At 36.2% G+C, this 21,427-nt stretch overlaps 1 protein-coding gene across 8 annotated transcripts in view; it reads right to left on the minus strand.

Moving 5' to 3' along the window:
• Positions 1-21,427, minus strand: part of ANKRD28 (ankyrin repeat domain 28) — a 193,915-nt gene that overhangs the window by 61,935 nt on the left and 110,553 nt on the right. For all 8 annotated transcript variants that reach the window (XM_040636838.1, XM_040636837.1, XM_040636839.1 and 5 more), the window contains one exon: positions 16,800-16,878. In XM_040636838.1, coding sequence (XP_040492772.1) covers positions 16,800-16,878 — 79 coding nt within the window. The remainder of the gene's footprint in view (positions 1-16,799; positions 16,879-21,427) is intronic.

Consider the following 21,427-nt stretch of genomic DNA (forward strand, 5'->3'; position numbering starts at 1 on the left):
TTAACAGAATATAAATATATTTAGTAAGACAAAAAAAGTGTATTATGTAATTTGGGGGGGAGGAATCTATTGCCTACATAAAATCCACTGATTTGGTACCTAAACCCCAAACAGAAGCGGCAACCAAACTGTAGGATCAGTATATATCGAAGTAGAGAGAAACAGCCTTGGCTCTTAAAAGTATAGAGAAACTGGTGACGGGTCCGACCCTATAAGCAACCCTAGATTTATATCCAGAAACACAACTAGCTAGTGAGAAGTGGCTTTAGATATCTAGTCCAACCTCCTCAATTTCTAGATGACGAAACATAGGTACAGAGAATAGCTTAACATCAAAGTCCAGTGTAGTAGAAACAAGGCTAGGATTCAGATGTCCTAATGTTTGCATTCCATATTTTGCGTGTGAGGTTCCAGGGAATAATCAAGTACAGTGACTCTAAGTCATGGCTCTAATAGCTACTAGATATGGGTTTCTAACAAGCTGTGTGATCCCTACAAACAAAAGTTTCTTCGTCTATAGAGCAGATTTTCTAATGCCTTGTTACAAAGGTTAACATAATAAACATACAACACAGATAATGTTAGAAGTAGATTTAAAAGTCCTGAACATGAGACAAAATGAAATGAAATACAGGTGTATAAAATTATCACAAATGTAACAGTTGAAATTCTGAGTAAATGAACTCCTGAGCAGCCACAATGAGGACACTGGAAGTATTAAGAACCAATATGAGAGCTTTTGTGATTGCTCAATTAGGCTTCGGGAGAAAGAAAAGGACTCAGGAGAATAAAGAAAGAGCTAGAGAGAATGGTATATTTATGTAATAAACATGAACAACTATCTGCTAGGCTCTTGGGAGACCAAGATGGTTAAAACATGGACTGCAAGACCACAATAAAGTCATCATTTGTTCTGGTAAGAGGTAAACTGTAGATACTGCAAACATTTGTATAGGTTGAAGATTGGAGTCCTCAGAGATGATAAAGGGACAAGATAGAAGCTAGGCTCTGGCTCTTTCATTCTCCCATTTATCTGCTTAGAACTTTAAAGGTTCTCCATAATCCTTGTACCTTTCTACAATTTTTTTTTTTTAAAGATTTTATTTATTTATTCGACAGAGATTGAGACAGCCAGCGAGAGAGGGAACACAAGCAGGGGGAGTGGGAGAGGAAGAAGCAGGCTCATAGCGGAGGAGCCTGATGTGGGGCTCGATCCCAGAACGCCGGGATCACGCCCTGAGCCGAAGGCAGACGCTTAACCGCTGTGCCACCCAGGCGCCCCTACAATTTTCTGTTTATGTGCATAGTAGAAGGGCAAATCCTGGCATTAAGGCCTGAAAGGTAGTGACTCACTTAGGAAAGATAGGTACTCTGGACAGACAAAGGTGGAAAAAAATGAGGCCTGATAATGGGTCTTAAGCAAACGGGAAGGGTCATTAAGTCTGATTCCAGGTGTTAACTAACAAGGAAATGGAATGTGGCTGTCACAAAAAATGAGAAGAATCTATGTGCTCATAAAGATCTGAGAAATAAAAAGTGAAAAAAGCAGTGAGAACTGGATGAGTAATATTCTTTAATTTTATGTAGAAAATGGGAGAGGAAGTATAAATATCTGTATTCATATTTCCTTTATATGCATAAGGAAACCCTGAAGGAACACTAAAACAATAAAAATGGTTGCCTATGCATTTGTGTAGGTGGTGAGTACAATGAGAACTGGTGACGGAACTTGGGTAGAACGGCAACTTCACTATATACCACATACGTTTAAATACATATATTTTAAGTTTTCTAAATAAAATTGAAATACCACTTATTAAAGAAAGAAAGAAAGAAAGAAAGAAAGAAAGAAAGAAAGAAAGAAAGAAAAGAAAGAAAGAAAGAAAGAAAGAAAGAAAGAAAGAAAGAAAGGAAATGAAAGAAGAACGAAAGAATGAATGAAAGAACGAAAAGAAAAGAAAGAAATGGGGCGCCTGGGTGGCACAGCGGTTAAGCGTCTGCCTTCAGCTCATCGGCTCAGGGCGTGATGAGCCTGCTTCTTCCTCTCCCACTCCCCCTGCTTGTGTTCCCTCTCTCGCTGGCTGTCTCTATCTCTGTCGAATAAATAAATAAAATCTTTAAAAAAAAGAAAAGAAAAGAAAAGAAAAGAAAGAAATGTATTTAAGGAGCAATAAAAGGAGGGGCCATAAAAAATTCCAAGAATTTGACTTCAAGTGCAAAGAAAAAAATTGGAAAGTAACTAGGTAGAGAGTAAAGATAGTTTTGTCTTTCTTTTGAACACGGGTTATCAGATACACAGTTAAAGAAAGAAAATCTAATTTTGATGCCCATTTGGCAGCCTAAAGTAAAAGACCCTGCTGGTTTCATTCTCCCATTTTAAGTTATGATAATTAATTAATCAGTCTTTCTTCCTCTTCACTTTTAATAACAAATTTTAATAACAAATTCAAAGTTAATTTGTCAAAAAACATGAGTGACTACAACAAAGAATCCACTGATGGTTTACTGAGGATACAAAATACTACTAGCTGGTACCAATGTCACAGAAGATGTGATTAAAAAAAATTTTTTTTTTGGCTTGTGCTTTTTTAGATTCTAAAGATACTTATCCCCAGGAAGATCAGCATCATAGGATTCTAGACATCTGATCATAATCTTTTCCAGAAGGCACTCATCTTAAATTTTGTTAAATCATGTGTTTCTTTTAACAGCACTAATCAAATGTTTTAATTCCTTGGAAATTAAAGGTCAAGTATACAAGCAATGGCTGAACTATTTCTAAGGACACCAAGAGAACAAATGTTTCCCTTGCCTACATCCATTAATTAGTATACACTTTACATATTAACAAACAAATATGGCATAGCAATGTACATTACATTACAAGAGTGGCAGCTGGCTATAAAATGAAAAATGGAGTAAGAGCAACAAACATGGCAGAACACTTCAGATGTCCAGACTCCCAGACCTCATCTCATGTGAATTCTGAAGGTAACCTTCAGACTTTTGTTCTACACAGACAGCTCCAAAATTAGCTGCGTATTCATAAACACAAGCTACAAAGTCATTCCAGTAATGAAAAAGATTTCCAGAGTAAAGTTTATGAGTCTAAGAGCTGAAAACCAGACACAAAGGCTAACAATGAACATGGAGAAAGGGGGGAAAAATCCTATCAACTTAAAACATAAGGTCTTTGAACAGAGAAAATCAAATGTAACAGCTCTGGTGGAAACATCACATACTCTGTAATGGCAGAATATAATATTTGTAGTTTATAAGAATGACTTTAAGTCACCAAGAAAAGATTAATGTCTTTACTATTTCCTAGTCATTAAAAATGAAGAGAATATAAAATAGCAGTCCCATCCCAGTTGTTGAAGTTAGGTGGCTGGGACACCCTCAGGTAAGAGGAAGCACTGCTGAGAAACTGAAGACAATTAAGATAGCAATTTAAGGATGATATCACTGGTAACTACTGCAAATGAACATTTCCAAAAAACCTCTCAAGTGCTAGGAGCACATCTCATTAAATCCAAGATAGTTATGTCCAATTGTGTATCAAATACTTTTTTTTTTTTTTAAAGATTTTATTTATTTATTTGACAGAGATAGAGACAGCCAGCGAGAGAGGGAACACAAGCAGGGGGAGTGGGAGAGGAAGAAGCAGGCTCATAGCGGAGGAGCCTGATATGGGGCTCGATCCCACAATGCTGGGATCACGCCCTGAGCCGAAGGCAGACGCTTAACCGCTGTGCCACCCAGGCGCCCCTATCAAATACTTTCTTTACTAGTCTCCCCTCCCCCTCAAATCCACGTAAAAGGGAAATTCATGAGCTCTCCCTTAAGATGATAAATAAGCAGCCAGCACAAATGCCACATCAAATATCTAAATTTAGATTCATCTTCCAGAGTAGAGATGTGATTAGATTTCTGAAATGTTAAAAGCAAAAAGAAAAAAAGCAAGCAAAAACCAACCATAGAGTAACCCAACAGGTTGTACCCATTTGATACCACCATTAGATGATATAGAAAAATTCAGATAACCAGCTTCCTCTCACCCATCTTTTCATTTAATAATTCATACATATAAAACCGTACTCTGACAGCTTTTGAAAGAAAAAAAATTAAGGTTAGATTTCCAGAATTAGGTCAATGTCTAGCTCATGTGAAGATGAACAAGAAAATAATTTTAAAAAATAAAAAATCGGGGGCACCCAGGTGGCACAGTCAGCTAAGCACCTAACTCTTGGTTTCAGTTCAGGTAATGATCTCAGGGTTGTGAGATCAAGCCCCGTGGTCCAGCTCCATGCTCAGTACAGAGTCTGCTTAAAACACACTCTCTCCCCTCTGCACACTCTGTCTCTAAAATAAATAAATAATCTGATTTACTTACATCAGTCTATTCTGGGCTCTAGACAACAATGCAGCTGAAGAGAAGTCTGGACTTGTGAGGAGACAGCCAGGCATTAGGGGAAGGAGCCCAGGAGCAGGACCTATGATCTAATAATGGCTCTGTAACAGCACGCTGTGTGACCTGGGGCTGTTCCCCAGAGCCTAGACCTTCATGTTATAAATCATAACCTCTGCCTCCTACGCCTCGTGTGTGTACATGGAGGAGTGGGGGCAGAGGGTGAGGGAGGACAGGCCCAAGCTGAAACAACACAGGGAGCTCCTGTTTCTGCAAAGTGGGTTCCACGAATCAGGAACTCAAACCAGGAGCATCCCATTTAACTCTAGGTCTCAACTCATCTGTTTTCTCCTTAATCTAATCAATCAACAAGATTTGCCAATTCTTTGAGCTTTGAAACTAAATTATCAGTAAAACAACGCTGTGCTAAGTGACCTGTATGATCCATTTCCTATTATAACATTCTATCCTATTTTGAAATAGGTACCCAGAATAAATTATTTCATACTTATTAAATACCTTGCCCTACTTTAATAGTAAGTAGATAAGGTAGCATCTTTATAATCTATACCAGGGTGTCTTCAATTACAGTTCACAGACTGCCAGCCACCTATTTTGTAAATAAAGTTTTAGTGCAATACAGTTACACCTATTCACTGAAAGGGTTAACTATGTAGCTTTCACATTACAGAGGTAGAATTAAGTAGTTGCCGGATGTCTTTCTCGCCCTTTACATAAAATGTCTGTTGACCTCTGATCTAGGCTAAGTACTTGATAGTAGATACTATTAAAGTTATTTCTATTTCCACAGGTGTTTATAATAATTATGAGTAGTCCCACTAATAATTTTCTAAAACTTCTGCTTGCCAAGAATAGTTCTCTTCTCTACTCCTAAGCCTCAGAGGAGACAGTCCATGCCCAATGAGCGGGGCTAAGAGCTAAATACTTTCATTACTCTTCTCAAACTGGCAATAATGCTTTCCTTTGGCTGCCTACCAAAAGTAATGACAAAAGCTTCAGATTCTGTTTTCAGGTTGGGAGTGGAATAAGCAAAAAACTACATTTCTACTTTTCCACCTGCAATGCAGTGGGGGGAACAGATGCTGCATTGTATCATTAAGAAGGTGATCTTATTTGGAAATAGGGTCTTTACAGAGGTAATTAAGTTAAAATGAAGTAATTAAGGTGGGCCCTAATCCAATATGACTGATATTTGTACAAGCAGAAGAAATGTGGACACAGAGAAGTACAGATGAAAGACATAAAAAGAAGTTGGTCATCTACAAACCAAGGAGAGAGGCCAAGAACAACAGATCCTTCCCTCACGGCCCTCAGGAGTTAATGCTGCAACACCTTGATCTTACACTTCTAACCTCTAGAAATGTAAAAAAAAAAAATAAATTTGTTGTTTAAGTCACTCACCTTGTGGTATTTTGTTTTGGCTGTCGTAGCAAACTAATATACCAGCACTCTAAGTTTTCAAGGGTCACATACTTTAGGTCTAATTCCTAATACATAACATTCATATTTCCTTATTAAGGGCTATTATTTTCTATAACAGACTGATCAAATAAATTTTTGACTAATGCCTTACAGAACACAGTCATTTAACCACTTAACCACATACTGGAAACAGTCTGAGGTACTGCTAAATCTATGGTTTTAAATACAAACATTAAATGAATAGCTCCCATAAAAGTATCTATACTTATGTAGCCAGAAAATTCAGTCCTTAAAACATAAGTCCTTCAATAAAAGTAACTGGCTCCCCAAATTCTGCTTAGGGGGGACACGGACAGGGGGAGGGGAGTGTAGAAGGGAGAAAGAGACTCTAGCAGAGTAACTTTTGGCCAGTTATTGAATCTCTAAATTCCTCAGTTCCCCTATCCATAATAATACCTTCAGAGAGTTAAGAGTGAAAAAAGTAAATTTAGCATAGTATTTGAGATACAGTAAGTACTCACAATTTCATTATTTTACCCCAATCAATAATAATCGTGAAATTAATTACATTAGACTCCAGTGTTACTATAGACTCTATGGAAGGATTCACTTGTTTGATTAGATATGTCTCAAATGATACCTCTCACTCAAAAATCCTGGAGCTGCATCATGCATAAACATATGATTTTCAATGAATTTAGTTCTGGACTGCAGGTTAAAGGGAATGAGTAGTTTTACTCTTAAAAAGAAAAAACTCACCAAAATATAAGAGATTGTGAAGAAATACTATCCTCAATACAACAAGAAAACAGCTGTAACTGCAAACCAAGTTATGAAAATTTCTACCAAATACAGTGAAATTTATACCAAAATGAGGAAGGATACCCAATCAAGTGACGCTTCTTCAGATGCTGGGAAGGCTACTGAGTCCTCTAAAAGAGTGTGTTTGTTTGCAAGTCTTTTGCTCTGCTGTGTCCCAGAATCCCTAACAATCTCTTAGACGATCTAGAGCTGTGTGAGTAAACCATAGAACTCTAACTTTATAACACAGAAGAACAAAGTGGGGCAGTGGTAAAGTAAGAACCAACAGGAATCTACTGTTGTTTTTTTTTTTTTTTTAAGATTTTTTATTTATTCGACAGAGATAGAGACAGCCAGCGAGAGAGGGAACACAAGCAGGGGGAGTGGGAGAGGAAGAAGCAGGCTCATAGCGGAGGAGCCTGATATGGGGCTCGATCCCATAGCCGGGATCACGCCCTGAGCCGAAGGCAGATGCTTAACTACGCTGTGCCACCCAGGCGCCCTGGAATCTACTGTTTTTGACACAGCTGAAGATGGAGGGAAAGGGCCAAACACCAGCGGATCATTACCTAAGACTGTGATCTAAGTAGCTGCCAAGTGACCCCAATTACATACAGTACACCAAGAACTAAAAGAAACTACTCTCCTAGACTGAGAGAAAACCCATTTAGTTTGAGAACTACTGGAACAGACAAACCTAACTGATGGCTCACTTTTTGCCCCTCCCTACTCTATTCATTAGCAAAAAACTGTTCTGGAGAGAAGCAAATTCTTCAAAGATATGTGAGGATCCAGCACAGGACAAGAGGAAAATACCGGGAGCAGAGTAAACTGAGTAAAATACAGTTAATAAGTATATCTGAATGAAATTATCCCAGGAAAGGAGAGGATGAATTTGCATACTACTCTCTATGCACAAATTCAGAGAGCATAAGCGCTAAAGAGAGATCTTAAAAGAGTTCCAAGATAGAGGCAAGACAATGCAAAGAGCTGAGAGCTGGCAGAGATCAGGAAAGAACAAAAGGAAAATAAAACAATTACAGATAAAAGCCTAGAAATAACAAAAAGCAGAATAAACACAATTTAAAACACAGCTAAGAATCTGATCTGCAACCTTGACACCTCCTCTACTTCATTTCCTACTGTTCTTTTCACTTGCCTCCAAACGTGCTACCACCTCATGGTGTTTGTTCTTGGATCTCTCAGTTTCCTCCTAATACCTGCCTGGTGTGCAAGGCTTGCTTCCTCAGATACTTCAGTTATTGGCTCAAATGTCAGATATCACTGAACACTTTCCTGATAATCTAATATAAAACTGCAACTGATCCCCACCCAACATATACTCTTTTAATCTTCCCATAGCAATTATCACCACAGGACAAGCTATGTATATTAACTTGTTACATCTCCCCCACTGAAACATAAACTCCACGAAGGCTGGGACTTCCATCTATTTTATTCATTGCTCTACCCACAGCACCTAGAATAGTGTCTGATACACAGATATGCTCATTAAATATCTGATGAATGAACAAAGGACAGGTATAAGGCAATAACCTAAAACTAAATGGAAGAGACAAAACTACAATCAGAGAAAAGCTCACAGAAAAACATATGGTAGAAAAATTTACTGACAGAAAAACATGGAAATAAAATATTCAAAGGTTTAATGGAAAATATACATAAAATAAAAATCCGAATTTCAGAACTAAAAATGCACACTCACACTATGTCCCAGCAAAGATCATCAATAGATTTAGCCTAAGTTAGTAGTGAATTTTAGGGATAAGAATTGAATCCTACAGACACCTAGGCAGAAAAGAAGTGACCATGGTGGTGGAGGGTGGTAAGGGGGGATGGAAATGGTAAGCAGAAAAGAGCCTGATCCAAGACTTCCACTCAATGTTAGAAGACACTGGAGTAACATCTATAAAGTTGAGAGGAAAGAGCATGAATCAAGAATTTTATAACTAGCCAATCTACCCTTCACTTAAATAAAAAAGGCAACAGTCTCAATAAATAAGAATATGACATTCATGATCTCTTACTGAATATTAAGAAAAAACAAAACCCAACCCTCCAAAAAATTGATGATGATGATATCTATTCAACCAAGAGATAAATTAAAAATAAAAAACTTGGGGCTAGAGAAGCTATGAATAAGGACTGGGGTGTGTGTGTGAAAACAGTGGGAATTCTGATTACAAAACAATATAAAGTCATAATTTTTAAGAATGAAAACACAAGACTGGAACACATGGAGAACATAGTTTCCTAATTTCTCACCACAGGAAGTCAGAAAACAATCAAAACCTGAAACATGAACATGGAAGGGCATGACTCTATAGACCGATGTCAACCTTTTTATCTTCTTCGTTTTTCATTTTAGAGAAATATTGTAGCAACAACTGACCTTGCCATTGATACCTAAAGTAGGTTTTATAATACAAAATTACAGTATTTATTGGGTTTTTATTGAAGCATATCAAGACTTTGGTGTAATGCAAGAGCTGAATGGAGATTATTTCATATTGCTTAATTTTCTTAAGATTACACCAGTTAAGGTTAACCTAATTACTACTGTAAAATGTCACTAATAATTAACATGAAAGGCAGGAGCAATCCACCCTGAATTTTCTACACTATCAGTTTTTGCAGCTAGCACAAACAAACTAGCCTAATTTTGTTTCCTCTCCATGTATTTCATTCTCTTCTCAATCTAGACACTTGATCAGGTAAAAAAACTTAGATTAAATTCTAATTTCTAACTAAACTTATTAAAAATTCATTCAATATGATTGTAACGTTAGTAGTGGAGGCAGAATTTGAAATGTGTCTAACCTCCTCAACAACCACAGCATTCACACCAAATTTTTGTATAACCCTTGAAGTACCACTACCCAAACTTAAAGTCTACTTTTGTAAACTTAAAGTACACTGTTTGAAGACTACTGCTCCAAATGATACTTATTCTTTTTCTCACCATTTTATTGAGATATAATTGACATAACATTGTATTAGTTTAAGATGTACAACATAATTTCATACACATACATTATAAAAAATTATAAGTTTAGTTAATATCCATCGCCTCACATAGTTAAAATTTTTCTTGTGTGAAAAGAACTCTGATGATCTACTTTCCTAGTAACTTTCAAATAAACAATATTGTTTACTGTAGGTTGCCTTTTCATTTTGTTGGTTTCCTTTGCTGTACTGAACAAGCCTTTTAGTTCAATGTAGTCCTGCTTATTATTTCTACTTCTGGTGTCAAATGCAAAAAATTACTGTAAAGACTGATATCAAGGAGCTTATCCCCTATGTTTTCTTCTAGGAATTTTATGGTTTCAGGTCTTATATTCAAGTCTTTAATCCATTCTGAGTTTATTTTTGTGTATGGTGTAAGATAGTGATCCAATTTCATTTTTTGCACGTGACTGTTCAGTGTTCCCTATACCAATTATTGAAGAGATTGTCCTTAACCCATTGCACATTTTTGGCTTTGTCACAAATTATCATATATACATATGTTTATTTCTGGGCTCTCTCTTTGTTCCATTGATACATGTGTCTGTTTTTATGCCAATACCATGCTGGTATGGTTACTACAGCTTTGTGATGTGGTTTGAAATCAGAAAATGTGATGTTTCTAGCCTGGTTCTTTTTCAAGATTGCTTGGACTATTTGGGGTCTTTGTGGTTCCATACAAATTTCAGCACTGGTTTTTCTACTTCTGTGAAAATGCCATTGGAATTCTGATAAGGACTGAACTGAATCTGTACATTTAACATTAATTCTTCCAATCCATAAGCATGGAATATCTTCCCATTTACTTTTATATTCTTCAATTTCTTTAATTATGTCTTATTAGTTTTCAATGTACAGATCTTTGACCTGCTTAACTAAATTTGTTCCTCACTTTTACTCTTTTTGATGCAACTGTAAATGGGATTGTTTTAATTTCTCTTTCTGATAGTGCATTATCAATGTATAGAAAAAAATGCAACACATTTATGTATATCGATTCTGTATCCTGAAACTTCACTGAATTTATTTATTAGCTCTAACAGTTTTTTGGTGAAGTTTACAGTTTTCTATATACAACATTATGTCATCTACAAATAGAGACAGTTTCACTTCTTTTCAATTTGGATTGCGTTTAAATTCTTTTTCTTGCCTAATTGCTCTGGCTGGGACTTCCAGGGCTAAGTTGAGTAAAACTGATGAGAATTGTATCTACATCTTGCTCCTGTTTTTAGCGGAAAAGTTTTCAGCTCTTCACCATTGAGTATGAAGATAGCTGTGGGCTTGTCAGGTATGGCTTTATTATACTGAGGTATGTTCCCTCTATATGCACTTTGTTGAATGTTTTTATCATGAATGGATGTTGTATTTTGTCAAACGTTTTTTTCTGCATCTACTGAGATGATCATACAATTTTTATCCTTCATTTTGTTAATTGGTGTATCTCACTGCTTTGCAGATGTTGAACCATTCTTGCATCCCTGCAGTAAATACCATTTGAAAATGGTGTATGGGGGCGCCTGGGTGGCTCAGTCATTAAGCGTCTGCCTTCGGCTCAGGGCGTGATCTCAGCGTTATGGGCTCGAGCCCCGCATCAGGCTCCTCCGCTAGGAGCCTGCTTCTTCCTCTCCCACTCCCCCTGCTTGTGTTCCCTCTCTCGCTGGCTGTCTCTATCTCTGTCAAACGAACGAATGAATGAATGAATGAATGAAAAAAGAAAATGGTGTATGACCCTTTTAATGTACTCCTGAATTTGGTTTGCTAATATTGTGTTGAGGATTTCTACTCTATGTTCATCAGGAATACTGGCCTATACTTTTCATTTCTTAAAGTATTGTTGTTTGGTTTTTTTATCAGGGCAATACTTGCCTCATTAAAAAAAGAAGTTTGGAAGTGTTCCTTCCACTTCTTTAAAATCTGGTAGAATTCACCAGTGAAGCCATCTGCCCTGACTTGTCTTTGTTGGGAGGTTTTTGATTACTGACTCTATCCCCTTACTAGTAATTGGTCTGTTCAGATTTCCTATTTCTTCATGATGCAATCTTGATAGGTTGTATGTTTCTACAAATTTATCCATTTTTCCTTGGCTGTCCAATTTGTTGGTATATAACAATTCATTGTCTCTTATGATCCTTTGTATTTCTGTATTATTAGCTGGAAGGTCTCCTGATCTTATTTAACTTGAGTACTCTCCTTTTTCTTGATAAGTCTAGTTAAAGGTTTTATTTTGTTTATGTTTTTAAAAATGAGCTCTTAGTTTCACTGATTTTTCTTTTGTTTTTAAAATTTCACTTATTTCTATTCTGATCTTTGTTATTTTCTTTCTAGTAACTTTGGGCTTGTTTTTCTTTTTCTTGTTCCTGGAGGTGAAAAGCCAGGTTGAGTTCTTTCTTTCTTCTATTAATGCAGGCATTTACTGCTATGAACTTCTCTATCAGAATTGCTTTTGTCATATCCCATTAAGTTTTAGGTATGTTGTATTTCCATTTTCATTTGTCTCAAGATATTTTTTGCTCTTTTATTTCTTTTTTGACCCATTGGTTGTTCAGTAATGTTTAATCCCCACATATTTGTGAATTTTCAGTTTTACTCTTTTAATTGATTTCCAGTTTCAGATCACTGTGGTTGAAAAGATGCTAAATGGGATTTCGATCTTAATTATGAAAAACTGTTTTGTGGCCTCACATGATCCTGGAGAATCTTTCACGTTTGTTTGAGAAGAACATGTATTTTGCTGCTTTTGGATAGAATGTTCTGTAAACATCTGCTAAATCGACCTGCTCTAATGTGTACTTTAAGCCCAATGTGCTCTTATTTATTTACTATCTGGATGATCTTTCTACTGTTGAAAATTCTTTGAATATAATTAGTTTTTTATTAGCTTGTTATTCTGGAAATCTATTTGTAATACTTAGAATTCAGTAGCTAGCTTATACTTGTTGATTTCTAAGTTATCTACTATATCCTCCATAAAACTATTCTAATCAACTTTCAAAGAGCTAATAGGAATTTTAAATTGATATAACATGAATGAATAATTATTTTAAAAATTGTTAATTTTATACAAATCAGCATGAACCTTCAAATACATAAAATTATAGCAAATGTTATAACCCATCAAACTAAAATTCCTTCTGACTCAGTTTCAGTCTTCAACTACGTAAAGAGGTACTTTTATAAAAGGTCATGACAGTCATCCTATACGGCATCAACTCTAAAAGTTAAGAACACATTTCTGATTACTCCCTATCTTCTGACTTGTTAGAGCTCTATTCTGTGCAAATTATATGAGCCTTCACTCATTATTTGCTGAGCTACTGGGGACTGTGTTCAGTAAGACACTTATGTACTTCTGTATAGTTGTAAAGTCTTTTTTTTTAAATTCTAGAATTTGTTGAGTAAGAATATTCTGTACAGAGTCTATTTTGTTTCATTGTCTCTCTAGACTGTGGAAATAAACTCTTATCTGTATTTCCTCCATAGTTAAATAACTCCTTCTAGTTTATCATTTCAGAATATGACTGGATTTCACAATGTGGAGGAGAAAAGTTTTAGAAGACTGTATCTAAAAATCACACAAAAAAGGTAATTCCTGACATCAGGAATTTATTTATTTGGCAGGACCAAATAAAGTTGAGGAAAGAAAGAAGGGTTGCTTAAAAAAATAGTAACAGCCAAATTTTGAGTATCTATGATGTACCAGGTACTTTTCTAGGTATCTTAACTACATCATCTCATTTGCTTCAAACCTATAAAATTTATAGTATCCCCACTTTTCAGAAAAGGAAGTTAAGGCTGAGAGATTAAATAACTTCCCAAAAGATCACAGAGGTGCTAAGAGGTGGGACCAAGATTTGTACCTAAATCTGTCTGGCTACTATCTGCAGTGCCTCTCATTGCAACACAGAGCCTGGTTTCTCTATTTACTTTTCATTTGTAAGTTGAAAATGGAGGTTCTGGTTTAAGCAGAAACCTAGCCTTGGGGGCGCCTGGGTGGCACAGCGGTTAAGTGTCTGCCTTCGGCTCAGGGCGTGATCCCGGCGTTCTGGGATCGAGCCCCACATCAGGCTCTTCTGCTGGAGGCCTGTTTCTTCCTCTCCCACTCCCCCTGCTTGTGTTCCCTCTCTCGCTGGCTGTCTCTATCTCTGTTGAATGAATAAATAAAATAAAATCTTTAAAAAAAAAAAAAAAAAGAAACCTAGCCTTGGATTTCATTCCAGCTCATTTTATTCCAGATCCAAGTAAGTTTTTATTTATTTTCCTTTTCTTAGAGCCTAGATGGTAGTCTGAGGAGAAACAAAGTCTAAGCAAGAGCTTGATTTGCATCCATAGAAAACAAATCATTTGTCTTCTTTCCTTTTTCACTTATCCAAACTCCTGCAACCCCACATTTCTACCATATTTCCACATCTCCCATTCTCACTTCAACTAAAGACTTGGGAAACTGAGACCAAAATGTTAAGCCTAAACTTATACTGCTGGGGCCTCTGGGTGGCTCAGTCAGTTAAGCATCTGACTCTTGATTTCAGCTCAGGTCATGATCTCAGGGTTGTGGGATGGAGCCGCCTCCCCATCTCTGCTGGGTGAGGAGCCTGCTTAAGATTCTCTCCCTCTCCCCCTCCCACCTGCCTTGGGAGTTTACATTTTAGTAAGGAGAGAATGATAGGAAATGACTAAGTAAAATTTTAAAAGGGTATCAGATAACAATAAGTACTAAGAAAAAAGATAACACAGGAGAGGGAAAGGATGGTGGCTGTGGTGGCAGTGCTCAGGGACAATTTCACCCCGGGGGTAACATTTAAGCAAGGACATAAAAAAGGTGAGTAAAGGCACAAGTCATGTGGCTACCTGAGAAAAGAGAGCTTGAGGCTAAAGAAGGAGCAGTTCAAATACTCAGAGATGGTAAGCCAGTGGCATTAGAGCAGAATGTGCAAAAGGGAGAGTAGTAGAAATTGAAGTCAAAAGAAATTTGGAACAGGGAAATAACACAGTTTGAGACCAATGTAAAAACTTAATTTTACTCTGAAAACTATAAATTAATTTGTGACTTTATTTTTCCACCCAAAAACAGCTACATGAGCTCATGAAACTGATAAAATGCAATATAATACTAAAAGTAGTTCTCAAAGACAAGTTGAAATAGCATTTATACATGTATGGTGGTTAATTTTATACATTATTTCTCTTTGAATTATTTAAAAGAAATTAAGCAATCTCTCAAATGCTTATTTCAAAGCTGATATCTAATATTATCACATTCATAAGGCTCATGTGACTTATCATACTCAAAAAGACCAGGAAGTCAACCTTCTGTAAGTAGCTAAAAATCCTTGATGCAAACATCCACTTTAAAAGGCAGGGAGTAAGTCAAATGCAGCATCTGAAAAGTTTTTCCTAGGTTAAATATTAAAAATGGGAAAAAGAACCCTCCACGTTAAGTCATACAATCTTTATTACAATGAAATGGAAATAAATGAACAGAATTGTGTTAAAATAAAAATGTAGCAGTAGAGTTCTTATCCAATGTCGAAGACATTAAACTAGCTAGAATGTATTGTTTCTAGCATAGCTATGTCTTAAAGAAAAAAGAAACTGTTTTTTAGACAATGTTTGTAAAGAAAATTCCATATATAAACCTATATCCCATCAATTCATATTATTATAGTAGAAGCCTCACTTAAGAGGAAATATGATTTTTTCTCTTGTACCTCCTCAGTTATTTCTAGTAAATTTAAGCTGGTAACTAGTAAGTTAGCATCCACAGAGGAACATATATCCTCAAGGAAATGCAACTATGATGAAGTTACTCATGAAGAAACTAATATGAGACTATCAGCTGGGGAGGACTGAAGCACTGAGTAATGTATATGCTGTACCCCTGAAACTAATACTTCAATTAAAAAAATACTAGCTGGGTCATTATTTAGCTATATTTAATTCTGTATGATCATGCAATTTGTTATAAAACCCAGATTTTAAAAATTTTAATAAATTTATGAAATGGCAAATTCTATTTAGGTCTTTCTTTCTTTCTTTCTTTCTTTCTTTCTTTCTTTCTCTTTCTTTTTTTTCTAAGAGAGAAAGAAAGAGAGCATAACAGAGGGAGAAGGAAAGAGAATCTCAAGCAGGTTCCATGCCCAGCATGGAGCCTGACACAGGCTCAATCTCATGACCCTGAGATCATGACCTAAGCCTAAATCAAGAGTAAGACATTTAACTGACTGAGCTACCCAGATACCCCAATATTTAGGCTACTGAATGAGATCTTCACTCGAAAATTCTCTCAGTGCTCCTACTCCCAAATATTAAATGAATTTCTACAATTGCATTATGTGTATATCTACAATCTGGCAACACAAGCACAATTCAAACATGTGCATCCTTTTCCAATAAATGTAATTTACAATAATTTGGCTACAACAAAAATATTTCTAAGCTCTGTTTGACTGCAGGCAGTCTGATCACAATAGGAGCTATTCCATACGAAACAGTTCTACCATACTTCATATTGCAAAGTCTTAATCAGTTTAGGAGAAATTAAAAGATAAGAGTACAGGCTCCTAAAATGTATTTTACAGGCCCTAAAAGAGTTAGATGAAAGCTATTTAAAGACAGACATCTTGCTGGCATCACTTTCAAAATATATCACAATCATACGATTTCTCACTACCTCCACTACTGCACTTGGTCTGAGCCACCTCGCCTCCCCTAACAGAACTGCAACTGTCTCCTAGTTACTCTACAGTTAATCAGGCCTACTACGAATATTCTATATAATGCCTGAGCCTATATATTGTTCATCTCACCCTATTATCCTGACCTACTTTTTCATTTTTCTATAGCACTTAACATCATCTAACATGCTGTAATATTTACTTGTATTTACAGCCCGTGTTTCCTTATTGGAGTATATACCCCTCAAGGGCAGTCATCTTTGTTTTGCTCTCCGACAAACTCTAAGCACTAGAACAGTACCTGGCACATGGTGTAAGATCAGCTGTAGAATGAACGAGCAAGTTTCAGCTTTGAAACAAATACAAAGAAATAGTCAACAGGTCTGATAAATATTAATTATGACAAAAATATGCATGATGTGCTCTTATTAACCAGAGCTTTACCATACCAGATAAAATAAGCAGTTCAATGATTTCTGCATCTCCAAGATAGGCAGCAGCATGCAGTGGAGTTCTCTTTTCATTGTCCTGTAAGAGGAGGAAAGGTGGAACATAAGTTTTAATATAAAATTAAATTCAGTATACTGTAAATGAAGAAAAACCATTAACTACCAACTTACTAGTTCCATAACCCTAGTCTAAGTCAGCAACCCATTAAAAGAGTATTTCCTTGCTAGGAGAAAAAAGGCCTAAAAAAAATATCTTGGCCTTAAAGGAATGGCTTTATTAAGTACAACAAAAAAATCTAAGGTGACTGAGAAATAGCTTCTTAGGCTGTCTTTGAATATGATGCCTATGCTGCTGATATACATATGCAAATTTCCTTTACTTCATCCTATTTTCCCCCCAATATACTTCCACAGTTTTACACAGTTTGGAATTGTTGTCCTAACTAAATAAAACAAACCTTAACGAAACAAAAGGTTTGCCTATCAAAATGTTTCTACAGGTACCCCAAATTTTTTCTCTGGGGATTTAAAGTTATCCCTTTAAACAATCTTAAGATTTTCTTAAAATTCCTGCCAACTTTGTTTGTGGCTTTAAAATATATTCTTATCTTTGTAAATATAAAAAATACAGTCTTCCATTTTGCACAGTGAAGGAAACCATCAACAAAACAAAAAGGCAATCTACTGAATGGGAAGAGATACTTGCAAATGATACATCCCATAAGGGGTTAATATCCAAAATATATCAAGAATCTTTATGACTCAAGACCAAAAAGGCAAACAATCCAATTAAAAAATGGGCAAAGGACCTGAATAGACATTTTTCCAAAGAAGACTTACAGATAGTCAACAGACACATGAAACTAACTAGCATCACTTATCATCAGGAAATGCAAATTAAAACCATAATGAGATATCACTTTATACCTGTCAGAATGGCTAAAATAAAAAAAAAAGAAATAACAAGAGTTTGCAAGGATGTGGAGAAAAAGGAACCCTTGTGCTCTGTTGGTGGGAATGCAAATTGGTGTAGCCACTGTGCAAAACAGTATGAAGGTTCCTCAAAAAATTAAAAATAGAATTACCATTTGATCCAGTAATTCCACTACTATTTACCCAAAGAAAACAAAAACACTAATTCAAAGGGATACACATGCACCTCTATGTTTATTGTAGCATTGTATACAATAGCTAAGCTATGAAAGCAGCCCAAATGTCCATCCACAGGTAACTGGATAAAGAAGATGTGGTACACATACACAATGGACTATTATTTAGCCATAAAAAAGAACAAAATCTTGCCATTTACAACATGGATGGACCTAAAGGGTACCTAAGTGAAATAAGTCAGTCAGAGAAAGACAAATAACCATATGAATTTATGTGGAATTTATGAAACAAAACAAATAAACAAAGAAAAAAAGAGACAACAACAACAACAAAACCACTCTAAAATAGAGAACAAACTGGTGGTTGCCAGAGGGGAGGTGGGTTGAGGGAATGGGTAAAAGAGATAAAGGGGATTCAGAGTACACTTATCTTGATAAGCACTGAGAAATGTATAAAACTGTTGAATCATTACACTGTACATCTGAAACAAATATAATAATAATGTATTTAATTATACTTCAATTAAAAAAATACACACTCTTCAAATTTTTCTTCAAGAAAAGAAGATACATCTAATGTAAGGCTTCATGTACCTCCCCCCATCAAACACCAATGATCTCCAGTTTGAGAAGCAAGATCTTGAGGTAGAGTCACATTCAGGGAGTTTTAATTCATATTTATATCTCATCTAAAGTTACAGAGTGTTTTTTTTTAAGATTTTATTTATTTATTTGAGAGAGAGAGAGAGAGAGAGAGAGAGAGAGAGAGAGAAATAATGAGAGAGAGACAGCAAAACCCAGAGGAGAGGGAGAAGCAGTCTCTCTGCTGAGCAGGGAGCCCGACATGGGGCTCTATTCCAGGACCCTGGGATCATAACCTGAGCTGACTGAACCACTGTGCCACCCAGGCGCCCCGAGAAATTTCTCATGTTTAAAAATTTATTTGTCGGGGGCTCCTGGGCAGCTCAGTCGTTAAGCGTCTGCCTTCGGCTCAGGACGTGATCCCAGAGATAAATAAATAAATAAATAAATAAATAAATAAATTTGTCAGAGAGTGAGAGAGAGCGCACACAAGCCAAGGGAGAGGTAGGCAGAGGGAGAAGCAGGCTCCCCGTTGAGGAAGGAGCCTGATGTGGGACTTGATCCCAGGACTCTGGGATCATGTTCTGAGCGGAAGGCAGACGCTTAGCTGACTGAGCCACCTAGGCGTCCCTAAATTTCTCATTTAAATAGGTATTGTATTTCGGGGCCTTTTACCATATTAGAATATTATAGCTTTCAAGATTTAAGAAAATGAAGAAGTTCATTTCATGTCTAATAATTTTCTAGTTTGGCAATACCCCAATTACTCTAAGAAAGAATAGTTAGACAAGTGAGAATAAATTAGGGAAAAAAGCTGCTAGTCAAAAAAGGAGTTAAAAAAATATTAGTAGGTAATCCAAAAATGGTCTAATAGTAGCATATAAAGGTATTATAAAGATGTGTGTAACACAATTATCACTGGCTCTTCACTGGCTTCTTTATATAATTTTAATATATTTGTGAGATTGTTTTTGTCCTTACAGTAACAGGTACTTCAGTAAAACGACGTTGGTATAGTAACTGTTAATGTTATTTAGTAAGCTAAGAGGTCTTGTCTCTCTAACCACAATTTCTACAAGACCATGTTTTTTTATTCCAATGCATACCTCAGCAAACAGAATGCTTTGCACAAAAATCACTGAATAGTTGTTGAAAAATCTAACATAGAACCACCAAAATCTCAGGCTTTTATTCAAAGCTGAGTCCTAGTTTAGTCATATTAATAAAAGGATCCTTGGTTTAAGGCTTTTCAGTGTTAATCATTAAGACAGCAAACTTCCCTAGAATGTTTAAATATGATCAGACTTACTCAAATTGAGAAATATATCTATTACAAAGGATAAACCACATACACACAGAGCACACACAAAGTGAGTCATTTATGTGTGAGAGATGTCTGGAATTCTGTGACTCAATGCCTTGAATACTATTCGTGTATTTTATGACTCATGAGCATAGTTTTCCTCTCTACAAACTGAACTGAAGGAAAAAGGGAAAACTTTGGTTAATTTTAAAAGAAATAAATTTACCTATCATATTTTACTTTGCTACGCATAAATACTGAAAATTACACAATAAAATATTTATTTAAGGTCTCTTCAGCAAAATTTATTAATACAAAAAAATTACTATCCCCTTGTATGTACTAATCCTATTTCAAGGAATCATTTGAAGATATTCTAATGTATATGCAAACAAAATAATTAAGTATATTTACTGATTATTGTAGGAAGGAAAATGATGAAAACAACTTCAATGCCCACCAAAGGGGAATGGTTAAAATGAAACACAAGAAGTTCTTAACCAACCTTCATTTAACCAACTCACATGATTAATCAATATTCTCTGTTTCCTGAGTAAAACTAAACGTGACTTTGGCACACCATGTATTTTGACTATTCGGCTACCACTAGTAAATCCTTGCACTTTCGTTCCCACCACTGGGCCTCTATTTATCAAGGTAGAACATGTTTGTTACCACAATAGTATGTGCAAATTGTACCTGCAATCATAACTATGTGATTTATTTAAATATTATTTAAACTGATAAAACAGGAATGAAAAAAGAAAACTGTTTCTATGATCACTAGGTTGAACACCACATGAAGACTCAATAAAGGTAGCTACCAAAAAAAGTGCTACTGAATTGGGTGTGGCTAAGAATTGAATCACTAAGGCAAACAGTAAACAAATGGAGATGTTTGATTCTTCAATGTCTAAATTCTCCCATCACTTAAAGAAACCCAAAATGGGTTACAGATAACGCACTGGGGGTAGGGTCTGTACAAGGAAGATAAACAATGAACAATGGTGTCAACAAAAAAGCCTCGGCTCAATTATGAAACAAATGGCAATACACATTGCTTAAAGATCACTTTTCATGGTTCCCTCTGTCAGACTGATTAACTTACTAACTATCAGTTATGGAAGTTATCAGATGAGAGGACTTCTGGTTGTACATCCATAAAACGACACACTATGTAAGGGTTCTACATCCAATCCCATTATGTGGTTTTTTTCCTCTACGCATCTAGGCAGTGCTCCAATACCAGCTGGTCTTACCATTCAACCCAATTCTGACACTATCAACTAGGAGAGAGCATCAGATCCCACAGGCTCTAAGTCCTATAAAATTCTGCTCCACGCGCCCCCTTCAAATGCCAATAGCAAGTCCAGGTTGCGTACACCTATACCTCTTCTAACCCAACAGCTATTAATCAGAGGTTCCCCTGGCTCCCACCTTGCTACGGTGTTCGCAGGGTTCAGGAAACCAGTCTTCTCACTAGATTACCAGTTTATTACAAGGATATTAGAAGATACGAATCAACAGCCAGATGTCAGAGAAACAGAGTGAGATGCTGAAAAAAGAACTTCCATCCTGGTAACATCTGGGGTCCAGCACAGTGGTGTGTTTCTGGTTAACCAACCCAGAAGCTC

Source organism: Ursus maritimus, unplaced genomic scaffold, assembly GCF_017311325.1.
Source record: "Ursus maritimus isolate PB19 unplaced genomic scaffold, ASM1731132v1 scaffold_20, whole genome shotgun sequence".
Taxonomy (NCBI): domain Eukaryota; kingdom Metazoa; phylum Chordata; class Mammalia; order Carnivora; family Ursidae; genus Ursus; species Ursus maritimus.